This window comes from Suillus plorans, assembly GCF_016647745.1.
Source record: "Suillus plorans strain S12 chromosome Unknown HD556scaffold_54, whole genome shotgun sequence".
NCBI classification, from domain to species: domain Eukaryota; kingdom Fungi; phylum Basidiomycota; class Agaricomycetes; order Boletales; family Suillaceae; genus Suillus; species Suillus plorans.
Window position 1 is genome coordinate 43,664 of NW_024537438.1, and position 14,942 is coordinate 58,605.

Consider the following 14,942-nt stretch of genomic DNA (forward strand, 5'->3'; position numbering starts at 1 on the left):
AAGGGTTAGATACGAGTCTTGTCTAGCGACGCTTAGCGTATGTTTGGCTCCCTTATGCAAACTACAACGACATTTGAGAATTCAGCATCCCTTTCATACTGTATTCTTACCGTAACGGTGATGGTAGCGTGGAGGCGAACAGCCTCAAGAAGTGTCCTGGACGTCTATTGAAATAAGACAGGTCAACACATAAAACGCACAATACACGCACCACTTGTAGAAAGACACCTCCCAAAATTCACTTCGACCGTAGTACTCAACACCATCCGCCTCCAGTGAAATGTCAGATTTCCTTCCAATCACTACACCCCTGCGAGAGTTCCAAAATCATGAAGACGGCATAACGGCAGTTACAGTATTTCCCCATAAACGACGGATGGTTACGGGCTCATGGGACCAGACGCTTCGGTTATGGGACTTGAAGCTTGACACACCGGCGGTTTTGGAATTTTGCACTATGCAAGATTTGTTTTGAAATGTTAATGATAAAGTTGGCATTCTTACTATACATTTTGACGTAGTAAAAATGAAAAAATTGGATGAGTGGATAAATCTTGGACGAAATTCTACATTTTATGAGTCATTTTGACATTGTAAAAGAAAGACATTTAACCGACAGCAAGATCTGAAGAAAAATGATCGAACATTTTGATTCAAATCTTACATGAGGTGAGATTTGAGGAAAATTTAAATAAAACACATTTTACCTATTGGAAAGGAATTTTACCCCGATATAAGATTTGAATCAAAATGTTCGATCATTTTTCTTCAGATCTTGCTGTCGGTTAAATGTCTTTCTTTTACAATGTCAAAATGACTCATAAAATGTAGAATTTCGTCCAAGATTTATCCACTCATCCAATTTTTTCATTTTTACTACGTCAAAATGTATAGTAAGAATGCCAACTTTATCATTAACATTTCAAAACAAATCTTGCATAGTGCAAAATTCCAAAACCGCCGGTGTGTGAAGACGGGTGTTGTCACTTGTGGGAATAGGCGGTGTCACGTGATGGACAATCTCATGGCATGGTGAATTACTACTCACCAAAATTTCAACCCACTTCAAAGGGACTACTTCACTGGACTTTTCTCAGTGCTGGTCACTGGTTCATATGACGGAACGACGAAGCTGTGGAACACCAGCACGTGGGAGCAACAAGGAGACTCGATTGAATGTGGTAGTGATGTCAACGGCGTATGGTATTCGCCTGGAGGACTTTTTGCCATCGCAACAAAAGACGATGTCCAAATTTATAATGCAGGAACGAGAAAACGCGTCGCATCCTTTGGGGCTCACACTGGAAACAAATTGTCACTCGCATGGACGCGCGATGGCACACGCCTTCTTACAGGTGGCGGTGATTCTGATCCTACCATACGCGAATGGGACACAACAACCTGGCAGCAGGTCGGTGATCCTGGACGGGCCACTCTAAGCAAGTCAATATCATTGTCGTTCATCCCGCTGGCACGCTCGTCGCATCCGCATCTGATGACAATCATGTCTGTCTCTGGTGGCTCTCAGACCGACAAACTGTTGTCATTTATCCTTCACAGAGTGCATCACTTTCTCGGTGGACGGCAACCACATCCTCAGCGGAGGTGGCAATAGCATAATATCGGAATGGGCAATACCTCAGGGTATTCAGTCAAAGGCATGTTTCCGTCCTTGACTCATATACCGCAATTCGAACATATATGCACAGATACTAGCCATCACGAGAGCCCGCGTTGCATGCATAGATAGGTACTTATCTACTGCCAAAGAACTACTTACGCAAGGTATTGACACCGATCCCGACGACCACACTCCAATCACCACACCCCTGCGAAAGTTTAAAGGCCATGGAGACGGCATATGGGCAATTGCAGTGTTTCCCGATAAACGACGGATGGTTACGGGTTCGGAAGACAAGACGCTTTGTCTGTGGGACTTGAAGACGGGCGTCGTGTTGAAGGATATGGAGGGGCATCAGTGATCACAGTGGCGTGTGGGCATTGGCTGCATCACGAGATGGGCAATTGATAGCAAGCGGTGATGAAGAAGGAGAGGCCATCATCTGGCACGGAGAAACTGGCGAATTACTCACCAAAATCGAAGCCCACTCCGGTTGTATCTACTCGCTGGATTTTTCTCCTGATGGGACAGTGCTGGCCACTAGTGTCCATGTAACGACAGAATAACAAAACTGTGGAACACCAAAACCTGGCAGCAACAAAAAGATCCAGTAGTAATTCTCGTTGGACACGGTATTCGCCCTCTGGAGAACTTCTTGCCATTGCAACAAAATACAATATCCAAATTCATAATCTAGGCACGAGGAAACACCTCGCATCCTTCAAGACTCACACTAGAAACAACTACTCACTCGCATGGACGCCTGATGGCTTTGGTGGTTCCAGAACAGGAGTATAGTCAGGAGCGATCGCATGTAGGAGCTCAGGTGGAGTACGTGCATGGGGATTTCTTTACTGCTACCTGGTGACCTTCCAACTGTCAGTCATTTAATGTCGTGAACGTGCTTTATAACGTGCTTTATAACGTTGTGCTTATGCATGCAAATCTAGCTGAACGGTTGAACGTTCAATATAGAGCCCTACTCTGATGGATACAAAAAACTGGCTAACTAATGTGCAATGTGTCCTCGCACCTTGGTCTCACGATACCATAGCACATTAGGTTCGTATAACTCTCACACAAAATCTACCAATGTGACCCGCCAAGTAGTCTTTCGACATCTCGGATCCTGCGTAAAGCGGCTTTGTATGCTTCTCATACAAAGTCTTCCAGAAAGCTCATCCCAATCCTGCACTATTCGAGTGCTCGCAGATGGAGCGGAGGTCTGAGTTTCCTGTAAGTCAATAAGTACACGGCCTTCACGATGGACATTCTCTGGGACTGCGCTCGTCTCGATAGTCGTTTGCCAAGGAGATGTCGTCCCTTTCTGGTTGTGCAGGGAAGAACGCCAGAATATCCGCTGGGCTGAGAACAAGCACGGCCACTGTGAGCTCTGTGAACGTGGGGGATCAAACTGCAATGGAGAGTGAGTCACTCCCCCGATGCGGTAATGCAGAGCAAAGCTTACATTGTACTTCTCAATGACGTAGGTATTGGGTTCCGAGGCATCGAGGTGAGGTCGTATGAATCGAATCTGGCCTTCGTACAAAGATACTATAGCTCCTTCATGGAACAATTTGACGAAGCGTCCGAAGGTCACAGCAGCAGGGCGAAGCTGCCAGAATGGCGTAAGCAACGGTGGTAGGTTTGCGTCGACGCTGTTGGGTACATTGGAGGGAATGTTGTACGCAGCCATCAATCGCGTGCTGACGAGTAAGATGCACGGAACTCGACCGGACAGGCGCAAGTCGTACCGTATCTGTACATAATCATCGGTATTCTCCAACTATAATATTTTCATCTTTGCACTTACGCGGAGTTTGCCGTCGTGTCCCTTAGGACAGTCAATTTCAACAGTCATATCCTTTCGAAAACCGTCATAATTATCGTTTAGCTGCATGATACGAAGGAAATGCCTCCTGTCGGCGGTAATCCAGCCATAAACGATATAGTCTCCTGACGCTGCATAGTTCCGCACAAACATATTTGTGCGAAAAGTGAGAGGTATCGTGATTGAGGGTATCTTTGTATTTAAATGCACAATTCCGAAGGCATTAGATCTAGTTGGAGTTCGTGAATATGGGGAATTAGGACCCGAAGGATACACCGCACCCGTCATTACACTTGGTTCGTAGTAGTATGAGATTGTCACCACGAGATGATTTATACGGACCGTCTTGGTCAAGGAAGGGGAGCCAGCACATCTCGCTCTGAAAGGTCGTGGATACAGCAGGGAATCCAGCTCCCGTGCTTGGTTTCATTAAGCATAAGTTGGAGTGTCGAGAAGGGTTGAGATTTCGACAATGGAAAAGTAACACTAGCCATGTCCCACCCGGAAGAAATTTGAGACCTTGAAATACACCAGGGAAATCCAGCGGAAACGTGTAAAGATGCTTAGGGACGATGCTAGACTGTGTCCATAGATGGTCCAGTCGGGCAGCGGTTTTCAGCTGGTGACGAATGTCTTCCGCAGTACATGAACGCAGATGGGGGTAACACTGGTCAAGAAAACGATGCTGAAAGAGGACGTCGCGCCAGACATGTCGTAATGAAGCAAATTCGTGTAATGTTCGACATGTCTGTGAATGAAGTATAAAAGGGGGGTTCAGGAAAGAGTAGTAATCTGTCGCAGACTCACACTTCCAAGTCTCACGATGTCCAGGACGGAAAGATACCTCATAATCACGAGCCATACGTCGACCACGAACTTGGAAGGACTGTGGACAGCATGTTGGCCATGTTGGCTGGCTGATACTACAAACATGGGTATCCAAATCAGCGTTGGTGAGTAAAGAACTCGAAATTGTGGAACACATGGTCCTGCTGGTCATTTTCAGGCTTATGCATTGCCTGAGCAGTGGGTAGTTGGCGATCACGACATATGGCGTCACAGGTCGCTTTATTACATAATAGTTGTGTATGTTTGCGCTAGCGCTGAACGAAAGTTTGATTCATCATTCGGAACACCTTCACTAAATTACTACTACACAGTACTACTCTTGCCAGTGTTCTTTCATGAGAGATCGACGCACTAGTTGACACTTCAGTGAGTCTGAGACATCTGCGCGCAGCCGTCGTTTCTAATCACACAGCAACTAATTTGCAGCTGTGTTGCAGGTTGCGACTGGCCGCTGATAGACTCGGAGATGTCGACTACTGACCAGACATCAAGTACTGATTCACTTCCACCTCAAGATTGTGTCCGTAGCTTGAAGTAATGACCTCCGGTATTTGATGAATGGATTTGAACAGTCTGCATCAAGTAAGTCGTCTATCAGTGTTCGTTCTTAATGTGACATAAGTAGTTATCTGTATGCGTAACCCACCTGGATAGCCCGTTTGGGAAGCCTTATTAGGCTTAGCAATAGCGTGCCTCGTCAACTATATTTAGGCTCGAAACTAGTAATATCCCAACACCAGCGTTAAATCACGCCCTAAATATTCTGATACCTTTGTACTGTAGCCTATAGCTAGGCTGGCACGTATCCCGCCTTATCCCGCCCTACGCCTGATACCGGCAGTTTCCGCAAATTGCCTGTCTTGGTCCATAGCGGTTTATCTGGCGGGTTCTCACGCCTCTGTCCTCCTACCCCCTGCACTGCTGCACACTGCACGCCGCCGCCGCCGCTTCTACAGCTCAGCAGCCATCACCCAGGCCACCACTACCCTCTACAACATCTGTCCCATCTTCCTCACCCAAAATCTCAGCGCCTCAGTGGTCTGTGCGCCCCCAGCTTGCAGCATCCTGCAGGCTGCCTCCCACCTCATTCTACAACGCTTGCGCCCAGCACCAAGTTGTCTCTGTGTCCCCAGAACGCTGCCTGCACCAACCTGCTTCCCACCTCATTATCCTTGCCCACCACTGCCCTCTACAACACCTGCCCAAGTGGTCCGTGCGCCCACTATCAAACCTGGTCTCAGCTAATTGCCTACGCCTACAGATTCACCACTTGCGGATCGCACCATTCAGATCCACCAACGCCTGGTGTGGTCTACTTGCCTACGCCTACAGAATCCTCACTTGGGGATCGCACTATTCAACTGTTTGTCCACCTGGTCCGTGCGCCCACTATCACCCGGTCTCAGCTAATCGCCTATGCCTACAGAATCCTCACTTGGGGATCGCACTATTCAACTGTTTGTCCACCTGGTCCGTGCGCCCACTATCACCCGGTCTCAGCTAATCGCCTATGCCTACAGAATCCTCACTTGGGGATCGCACTATTCAACTGTTTGTCCACCTGGTCCGTGCGCCCACTATCACCCGGTCTCAGCTAATCGCCTACGCCTACAGAATCCTCACTTGGGGATCGCACTATTCAGATGTTGACTGTCAGGCCACCTGGTCTGTGCGTCCCCCTTGCCTCTCACTTCATCAGCCTTGCAGTTCCCACTGACACCTCATTTTATCTATAAATTTTTAAGACACCACTGCTGCCGCCATTGCCATCCCGTCAGTTCGAAGACACCACTGCTACTGCCCTTGCCATCCTGTCAGTCCAGCACTTTCTCAAGCGTGCAGACTATCAACAATGCTTAGAGGGACCGAGACTTCGAGCTAGAGGGCCGCACAATCACATTATTGGTAGTACTTGACAACTGTGTACACAACAATATATTTTTTTTCACGACACACAACCTCCATTCTGATAGTAATGAGTGATGCCATACACGAAAGCTATGACTTGACACTAGGTAAGTATAAGTGAACCTCCCTCACTCCAACATTGGCGCGGGGCCAAATATTCGATCTAAGTCAGCCAATGCTTTATCACAGTCAAAGGGAATGAAGTCATCACCAGGAACAGGTGGCTCTGTATCACGAGCAGCTGGATCAGGTAACTCTTCATCACTGGCCTCGCTGTCCTCAATAGTCTCGGCACTCTTGTAATGTTTGCGATGAGTTGTTGCAGGTATTGCTGCACTGCGGCGCTTCGTCCCTTTGTCAGATCGAGTGCGGCGGCGGCAATCAATTATCGCGCCACTCTTGAGCTTCTCTTCATGCTCCAGACGGAGTTTCTCGAATTCTTCATCGCTCAAGGACTTCCAGTAAGTCGCACCATCATCCCACCTATTGCAAAGCATCTGGAGGTCCGGAAGCGCACTCGATACTTGACTAAGATTTGTAAACGGAATTTGATCCGGCCATCCTTCCACAACAACCTAGTACCGCTGAACAACGTTGCAGAAGTAATGCGCCCATTGCATTTTTGCGCCAGTGTCACCAGTACACTCCTCTATTAATGAAATAAGTAAATTAAATGTTGTAAATGCAAAAAAAAAAACTTATGAAGCTTTCGGTTGATGATGTCACGAATTTCTGCGCGTTTATCGGAGACACGCTTCTGGTGGTTTTTCGCAGATCCTGAATATAATTAGAACGATGTAGCAATAAGAACAAAGACACTAACCTTTCATCCCCTGGACAGCGAAGCCTTCCATTTTGCTGACTAAATCTTGATTATCGATACCCATTACGGTGTCCATGAAGTTGTCAACACCTTGAGTGGCAAACACGACACCTCGGAGGGGAACATCCGTAGAACCACGTGTAGTGTATAGAATGGATTCCGCGCCTGTATGACAATGGAGGCTCTTGAGCTAGAAGATGTGAGGAAATGTCAGAGACAAATTCAACAAAGAACATACCTCGTTTTCCACTGCCTTCAAGGTTTGCGTGATATCGTTGATTTTCGACTTGGCCGTAACACGAACACCAGTCTTCTTCGTCTCTTTCCATTCAGTGAACTCGGCGAGAAGTTCAACTTGTTCTTCATTTGAGAGTGCGAGGTATTCGGACTTGTGTTCTCGGACAAGTGTTTGGAGCACCGCTTTACCGTGGCTATCTAAAAAAAACAACGCTTGAGCACGACAGAACACGACAACACAATTATAATAAAAACTTACCGTTCTCTTTATCTTGGTTTTTCTTCCAGCAGAACGCATTCCATAAATTAGCCTTAGAGCGCTTTGAACGGAGAAGGCCACGACCTATGTATAAATCATTTTGAACTTGGCGGATACTTTTATGGTGTGAAGACGCAATCAATTTGGTAGCATCGTCGAGCTGCTTCCATGTGTCATCTAAAGGTCTTTGAACCAAAGAGATTTGGTGCGTCGCTCGAGCCTGAGAGCAGCACGGGCTTCTTTACTGAGCACAATGTTCGAACGTCGACGGGCAGGTGGCTGGATGAGTCTGGCATTTGAACTGCGCTTGTTGGCAAAGAACAACTGGGCAACCATTAGCTACAAGGAAGCAGCGGAGACTAGTCAACAACCTGCAATCATTTGTCCAGCTATTTAACGCACCGAAAAGAAAATTTTCACTCTGTCAACATTGTGGTTAGGCTCAGGTATCACATCATTCTGTACTAAACAAGGCAGGAACATCTGAGATCTACAGTAATAATAAACCGAAAAGGTAAAGTGCACATATGAAAACTAAGATGCCGAGGATCTTGAGGATGGTGGTAAGCACTGATGACCGATTCTACGGATTGAAATTAAAATTAAAATGCGAAGAATGGAGAATGACTAACCTTCAATTTGGCGGCCTCAGGGTTGACGTCCCTTATACCTACCTGTAGGTCCATGAGGAGGGCATTAGACAAGATGGAAGCTTGTTCGTAAGTCAAGTCCCATGACGGGGACCTAAACACTGCCTCCCACCGGCTGCTGCAAACTGCTGCTACTAATGTTCGGAGCTTCGGCAAATTCTCGTCACCCAGCTTCAACCGATCGAGTGCAGCATCTGTATATGGCCCAATACTAATAAGGGGCGACCCAACCATTGACAGATTGCAAGCGAATCCCTGAGATGGCGCCACAACAAGTGGGACAGCCTTGGTGAATACATCAGCCGGTCGGCGTTGACGCATCTCCGAGCATGGCGTCGATGGTGCAGTTCGGTTCGCAGATTCGGCAGCCAATTCCACACCACGACGAATAGCGGCAGAGTCCGAATGAAGGAGAGGGGACTGTAGATTGGTGGAAAAGGTGTCTGGGGCTTGCGCAGAGCATTGGATTTGAGCTCCTGTGGCAACCATAGGTGGAGGGATGTAGCGTGGTCCGGTAGTGCTGATATGAGTTGCAGGGACTTCACCTTGTGTTAGCAATGCGAAGAATACAATAAAAATTAATTTACTTACAGCGCCTGCTGGGTTTCACCTTTTCAATGGCACAGCGGGTAGCAAAACACTGCAAATGAGGTACTGCGAACTCTTGTGCGAATGCCTGTACTAAGACAGCAAGATCTCCACCAATTCGCTGCTGCGTTTCCTGCAACTCGCGCGGCGTGATATAGACATCAATAGGAATTTGTTCGGGGGAGAGATTCGGCGGAGGTTCGCTGCCAGCGCATCGAATGAGAAGGGATATCCCACCATCAAGACGGTCTTGCGTGGTGAGCTGAAAAATGTTGTGAGCTTTAAGAAAAAAAATCAAGGAAATGACTGACTGCGTCAAATACATCCTGGGTGGCTGCATCGAGTAGCTCGTTAGGTGTAAGGGACCGCTCTTTTGCCTCGTTCGAATTGCTTGACCAATTGAAGCTGATGTATGATGGGTGAAGGCCCCCCACTGTCCTAGTCTGATAATGGGAGCCGTCGATATGAGCATCATGCCTGAGTAAAGCCCGTGCGGCTGCTTGACGCTCGTTGTTGCTGAAACCCGGGGCAAAGGTAGAATTATGATACAGCACAGCAAGACCTGTCATGTTGAATTGGTCGAACCGTTTGCTATCCGGAGATGGTATAGATGCCATGGAGTGCAATGGCGAAGATTGCAATGGCTTCAAGGGTGGTGGAGATGGTGGATGCACGCTAGGTGCAGTGGAGTCGTGTTTGCGAGCTTAACAAGTGCGTGGTAAGTAGTAATTTTGACGGGCACACTATTATGTACACATAGATCTGTACTCAGATTCTCGAATACAATCATGCCTAGCGCTCTATAGATAATCTACACTGCCTGTATTAATAATGTAGCATACAGTTGTAGATTATCGCTTCGTAATTCAAATTCTATATAGGAGTGAGATGTAGACTACGGCGCCATAATGTAGCATGATTTAAGCACGGGTTTCGGTCTGACCAAAAGTGTTAATTGATCAATTAATGAGGGTCTTATTTCTCTACAAACGTTAAGAGTATACACAGTCCTATGGACTGTGTATACACGTTTGTAGAGAAATAAGACCCTCATTAATTGATCAATTAACACTTTTGGTCAGACCGAAACCCGTGCTTAAATCATGCTACATTATGGCGCCATAGTCTACATCTCACTCCTATATAGAATTTGAATTACGAAGCGATAATCTACAACTGTATGCTACATTATGGTGTACACTACTATACATATTCAGTATCACACATCTATTGCAATCATTTGTGGCAAATTTTTTCATTATGACGCGACAAACTAAAGGTACAAGTTGCGGTATGTATGTGGTGCCCAAGTTAATCAATAATTGACTGAAGAAAATCAGCCATGTCCTCTGTCAACGTGTTTATTTCTTCGCGATCAATGGCTTCTATGTCAGTATCCTCAGTATCAATGGTTGGCGAGATATCTGCAAGATCATTCGGTTGACCTATGAAAACATTAGCATAACATCCGAGTTTGCTATTCAAACATACCATGGTCAGCAGCGCGGTCAGCGCGGACACCAACACCCCTGACTCCAGAAAAGCCTGTGAGACTCTCGATGCGATTCAAGCGGTAGCAATGCATTGCATTGATAGCCGCACGTGAACGATGTTGGCATTGCAGCTCGCAGCCTAGGTGCGGATCTGAAACCTGAAGTTTCTGTATGACAGTAAGCATATGACGTTCTTCATCGTGAATGGCGGTGCGCAAGCGGCGGACTTCAACGTTGAGTCTAGTGATTTCTTCGCGCGCTTGACAAAGTTTGAAGAATTTAGTGGTTGCTTCTCGATGTCCTGGCTTTGACCAAGCGCTGCTTCGAATATCATTGCGAGAATATCGCAGAAGATCGAATTCGGCTACAAAACCATAATCAGCGATGTCCTTCCAAGAGATCTTGGAACGGGGTGGATTTAGGGCTGCGGCCTGTGTGTTGTAGCGATTAATAGCATTACGGATGGCATCCGAACGACGTTGTAGAGCCTTGCCTAGCTGCTGGCGTAGCTTGTACCCTAGAAAAAAACAGTCGTTAGTGTTGGTATTTCGGCATAAATGAACTTACCTGTGCCCGATAGTGAGAGTTTGGAGAGTTCAAATAACCTCATCACCACGAGACGCTCGAGCTCATCTAGGGCAGTGCGGTACTTACCCAGGGACGCCTCCTCCTTAAAATGTCGGTACTCTGGCCCACCAATCTCCCACCGCTGATCCACAGCCAATTGTGTCTCGATATGCGCGACAAGCCCTTCAGCATGCTGTAACTTCGCATAGGAAGAGTCAACACGAATCCGGGCTTGGGCGAGGGCATTGTTGATCTCCTGTAAACTACCGGTGGGAATGCTAGTCAGGGCGGTATTGCCGACTTCCCGAGCCACGTCCCAATCGGCTCTATATTAGTTAAATATCAGGTCCATAATAACGGTGTAGAAACAACAATACTGAGAGGAACAAATGAATGCTCCAAACTGTATCTATAATGTTGTGAGGTCGCGCGTTGCCTAGTCTGCTATTCTTGAGAAGACAAGTACGTTCGACCCTAAAGGGGAAGCGAGTGCAGCAAGGTTCTAGAAGTAGGGGCTACTGGTCGGCCAATGCGAAGCGCGAGAAAGCGCGCAGGTGCGCGCGAGGCGCGGGAAGCGCGCGTGAGCGGAGACAAGTGAGAGTAAGTGTGAGTTTGCTTAAGTGGTGATTAGATGAATAACAAGAGATACGAGCGCGAGGTGTCAAAGAATAGATTGCAACTATATTCTCTAGGTGGTAAGTGGGTGGTAAGTGGGAGGTAAAGTTCTTGTTGGAAAGTAAAGTGTCTAATAATATGTACTGCTGGCGCTTATATGGCGCCTAAGCGCTGTCATGCGGAGCCGAAGCGCTACCGAGTAGGTATGTAAAGATATATGTAAGTAAGGGTCCATGGTAAAAATAGAGGTGGAACGATATGTAAATAAGAGAAATGGGAATATACGCACTAGAGAGCTTGGTGGACAGTGGATGGATGCTTCTGGATGGCTGGCGCTATAGGGCGCTCAAGCGCGGGAAAGCGCGGGAAAGCGCGCGCGCGTATACATCGTAAAGCGCGGGAAGTCGTGCGCGCATGCTGCGCATTGCGTGGGAAAGCTGCGCCTCGTAAGGGAATAGCTGTGGATAGCACACAGAGTGATGCTGCAAGTCATGCTGTGTACTCCCTAGTGGAAAGTGCCATATCACACAATGCGAGGCATGAGTCTCTACATCTCCCAGGGACTTAAATTCTGAGTGTCCCCACTCAGCGCGCGTGTGGTGAGGATCTCAAGTGGTGGTATGCGAGTGCAATGCATGTGCAGTGCTTGGGTTGTTGGGCGATGAATGCGTGAGTGCAGGGATTTATCACATGGTATGCGTGAAGCGCGGGAAGTTGCACGTGGATGAGCGCGCGTTAGACACGAAGGCGTGGGAATGTGCGCGCATTTAGGCGCAGGGGTGCGGGAATATAGCATAGCATGACAAGTTGCGAGGGTGACTCTGATGTGAACAATGTGCCATGGGCACGAGGCGATGGTGCGAGAGTGATATGAATGTGGCACGCGAAGCGTGGGAGAGTGCGCGCGCACAAGGCGCGAGAACGCGCATGAGTGTCGCATGTGTTGTATTCTGTGGGGACACCATGAGCTGTCGCGCAATAATCTCAGAGTCCAATATGCGTGCATGGGCATGATGCGAAGTGGCGCGGTCCAAGAGCGATCCAATCCATGTCCAAACCAAGTCCTGCTAGGCGCGCTAAATATTAGGTGTTAAGGGTTTGAACAGTGTGAGTAAAACTATATGTGAAAATGCGAAGGAAAAACAGTAAACTTTGCGGATGTCCTATCCGACTTGTCTTCTTCGTGCGGCTGTCGACATCTACACCCTCCTATGAGCAAGGCGCGGGAAGTGCGTGCACGCGCGCATGAGGCGCATGGGCGCGGGAAGATTGCGCGCATATGGGCGCGTTCTAAGGTAAAAAGAGCATGGTGCTGCGTCATGCGTAAGAAGAGAAATAATATCCTATTGAGCTAGGCAGGCACAATCTAAGGTTGTTTTGTTGTTTTTCTTCTATGTTCTTCTAGGCGATTCCTATATGCATATATATCAGTGTTATTAGTCCTTTGGACAGTGTTATAATGAGAGAAAATAAAAATGAAAGAGCGCTGGACGAAACCCAGGGTAAAACGAACGATATCCTATGAAACAGTGTTGGTATATGTTTTTTCTTTAGTGCGCCGCTGAAGCGCTCGATCCTCCTCCTTGAGCGCGTGCGAGTGCGCGTGACTAGCGCACTACGCGTCTCTTGCGAGCTGACGCTTTACCCAAGGTAGGGTTGGAATGCGCTTGGGGGGGCTTGTAACTGGCAGAATGAATTCCTGCACAACGCGCTGCAGGTTAAAGGCGCGCCAGTGGGAGGCGCTGCGAGGGGTGTAGAGGTGCTCTACAAGCTGATAGGATGCGCGCGATGTGCGCGCCTTAGGGCGATTTCGCGCGAATTTGATTATATTGGCCGAACACGCGAGGAACGGCCATTTCTCTGCAAATGTGTTAGCGAGGGACATATATAGCGTGGAATTAGGCGCAAATGTTGCGCAAATGGGCTGTAAGGGTGGTTTATCAAGGCGCAATAGGCGCACAGGTGAAAAGGAATAGTGCACGTCAGGGTGTGCAGTAACAAAATCGACATGGTAAGCGAAAATGTGAAGAATGCAAATAAACGTGGAAAGTGCGAAGTTAAAGATGATGATAGGGGAGTTAGGCGCATATGTATGTGTCAGGCGCGCGCCTAAGTCGCGCCTGGATGACTGATTGGAATATATTTCGCGTGGAATGACAGAAATGTGATTTAAAAGGGGAGAAACGATAGAAATGCGATAGTGCAAAAACTCTGCTAAAATAATGAATGCGCGAGGCGCGGGAATTATCGCGCGATGCGCGCGATCATGGCGCGTGAACAAGGGGTGGTGCGAAGATGAAGTTAATGTGTTTGGAATTGTCATATAGCTCCTTAAGAGCTTTAAACATGAAAAAGACAAAAAGCGCGAAATGAGACGAGGGTAAATATACAATGCCTCTAGGTGCGCACACTGCGCGTCCTGAGGCGCGATGTGGTGCGCCTGAGTCACCCCAGGGTCGCCTGAGACATGCTCTGTTTGGTGGTTGGGCAGCGTGATGCACGGATGCTTCAATGGCAAGCGATAGTCGCTAGAAGCAAAAAGCGCGATGTGCGCGTGATCGTTAGTGACAGATTGAATTACCAGAGACAAACTCTGGTCGACGTGAGGTGTAACTTGAGCCTCTGATGCGTTAGAAGGCTCCTCTATAGGCGTGCTAAGGCGCAATAGATGTTTAGGGTCATCCCTGACCTCTGATGGTGCGAGCGGTGATAGCGGTGATGGTGATGGTGCGATTGGCGAGATTTCTTCCTTAAGCGATGCAATAGCGATAGGCGAGCGTGTTTCTGGTGGCGCGTTACTAACTTCCGCAATGGGCGCGTTATTGTGCAATAGATGTTTAGAGTCATCCCTGACTCCTGGCGATGCGATGGAGATGGGTGAGCGTGTTTCAAGTGGCGCGTTAGTGTGCAATAGATGTTTAGAGTCATCCCTGACTATAGGCGATGCGATTGGTGATGATGATGCAGATGGCGATGGAGATTGTGAAGGAGATGGTGTTGATAATAAAGGCAAAGAGGCGCCTACAATGCGCTTCTCGTTGCGCTTCGCGAGCGCGTGCTTGAGTTCGTGATCTAAAGCGATGCAGTCTGGTATGGCTTGGCGTGCTGGTGCGGTTGATGGTCCTGGTGCGCGTGAATCGCGCGAAGGCGCGGGAAAAGCGCGTGCATGAGGCGCGAGAGTAGGAACTGGTGGCCTTTTGTCAAGTACAACTTCTGAGGATGCGCGATAGAAGAGTCCAGTTGTCACATTAGCGCTAGTAGTCGTATCCTGCGTTGCGCGGCTCGCGTGATAGTGATCCTTGCACTTAGCCACCATGGCTTGCACTGGTGCTTGCGCTGAGACTAAGTTCACAATTGGCACTACTATGGGCGCGCTAACAAGCGCGCTTGGCGCGGGAAAAGCGCGCGCAGTTAATAGGAACTGCGCAGCTGCAAAGACGTCCATAAATGGGTATGGGTCGTATGGATGGTGGTCAGGGAACTTGATCATAAGGCGCAAGC

At 48.0% G+C, this 14,942-nt stretch overlaps 4 protein-coding genes across 4 annotated transcripts; 1 reads left to right on the forward strand and 3 right to left on the reverse strand.

The window, feature by feature from the left end:
* Positions 1 to 2,250: 2,250 nt before the first annotated feature.
* HD556DRAFT_1394386 (uncharacterized protein) lies at positions 2,251 to 4,496 on the reverse strand. The gene is made up of 5 exons (XM_041303642.1): positions 4,260 to 4,496; positions 3,734 to 4,200; positions 3,435 to 3,681; positions 3,090 to 3,380; positions 2,251 to 3,035 (listed from the first exon to the last, which is right to left on the reverse strand). Exons 1-5 carry the CDS (start codon positions 4,383 to 4,385, stop codon positions 2,697 to 2,699), a joined length of 1,470 nt encoding a protein of 489 aa, XP_041156936.1. The 5' UTR covers positions 4,386 to 4,496; the 3' UTR covers positions 2,251 to 2,696.
* Positions 4,497 to 4,767: 271 nt separating this feature from the next.
* On the forward strand, positions 4,768 to 6,037 carry HD556DRAFT_1446508 (uncharacterized protein; the record flags this gene model as incomplete). The annotated part of the gene is made up of 5 exons (XM_041307106.1): positions 4,768 to 4,821; positions 5,085 to 5,510; positions 5,563 to 5,677; positions 5,728 to 5,865; positions 5,916 to 6,037. The coding sequence occupies 5 exons, from the start codon at positions 4,768 to 4,770 to the stop codon at positions 6,035 to 6,037; spliced, it is 855 nt and encodes a 284-aa protein (XP_041156937.1).
* A 300-nt stretch (positions 6,038 to 6,337) lies between these two features.
* HD556DRAFT_1446509 (uncharacterized protein) lies at positions 6,338 to 9,383 on the reverse strand (the record flags this gene model as incomplete). The annotated part of the gene is made up of 11 exons (XM_041307107.1): positions 6,338 to 6,737; positions 6,908 to 6,986; positions 7,033 to 7,222; positions 7,271 to 7,467; positions 7,529 to 7,705; positions 7,762 to 7,867; positions 7,931 to 7,992; positions 8,054 to 8,111; positions 8,161 to 8,717; positions 8,770 to 9,028; positions 9,078 to 9,383. The coding sequence occupies 11 exons, from the start codon at positions 9,381 to 9,383 to the stop codon at positions 6,338 to 6,340; spliced, it is 2,391 nt and encodes a 796-aa protein (XP_041156938.1).
* A 694-nt stretch (positions 9,384 to 10,077) lies between these two features.
* HD556DRAFT_1310937 (uncharacterized protein) lies at positions 10,078 to 11,072 on the reverse strand (the record flags this gene model as incomplete). The annotated part of the gene is made up of 4 exons (XM_041300481.1): positions 10,078 to 10,211; positions 10,258 to 10,776; positions 10,827 to 11,019; positions 11,049 to 11,072. 4 exons carry the CDS (start codon positions 11,070 to 11,072, stop codon positions 10,078 to 10,080), a joined length of 870 nt encoding a protein of 289 aa, XP_041156939.1.
* Between the last annotated feature and the right edge of the window lie 3,870 nt (positions 11,073 to 14,942).

Bases quoted from the DNA above. Each gene is read 5' to 3' on its own strand.
- HD556DRAFT_1394386 (XM_041303642.1), bottom strand. From the start codon at position 4,385: ATGTTTGTAGTATCAGCCAGCCAACATGGCCAACATGCTGTCCACAGT. The intron at 3,682-3,733 runs GTGCGGTGTATC...AACTCCAACTAG, and splicing joins CGAACCAAGTGTAATGACGG to ATCTAATGCCTTCGGAATTG. The intron at 3,381-3,434 runs GTAAGTGCAAAG...GATTATGTACAG, and splicing joins GACACGACGGCAAACTCCGC to ATACGGTACGACTTGCGCCT.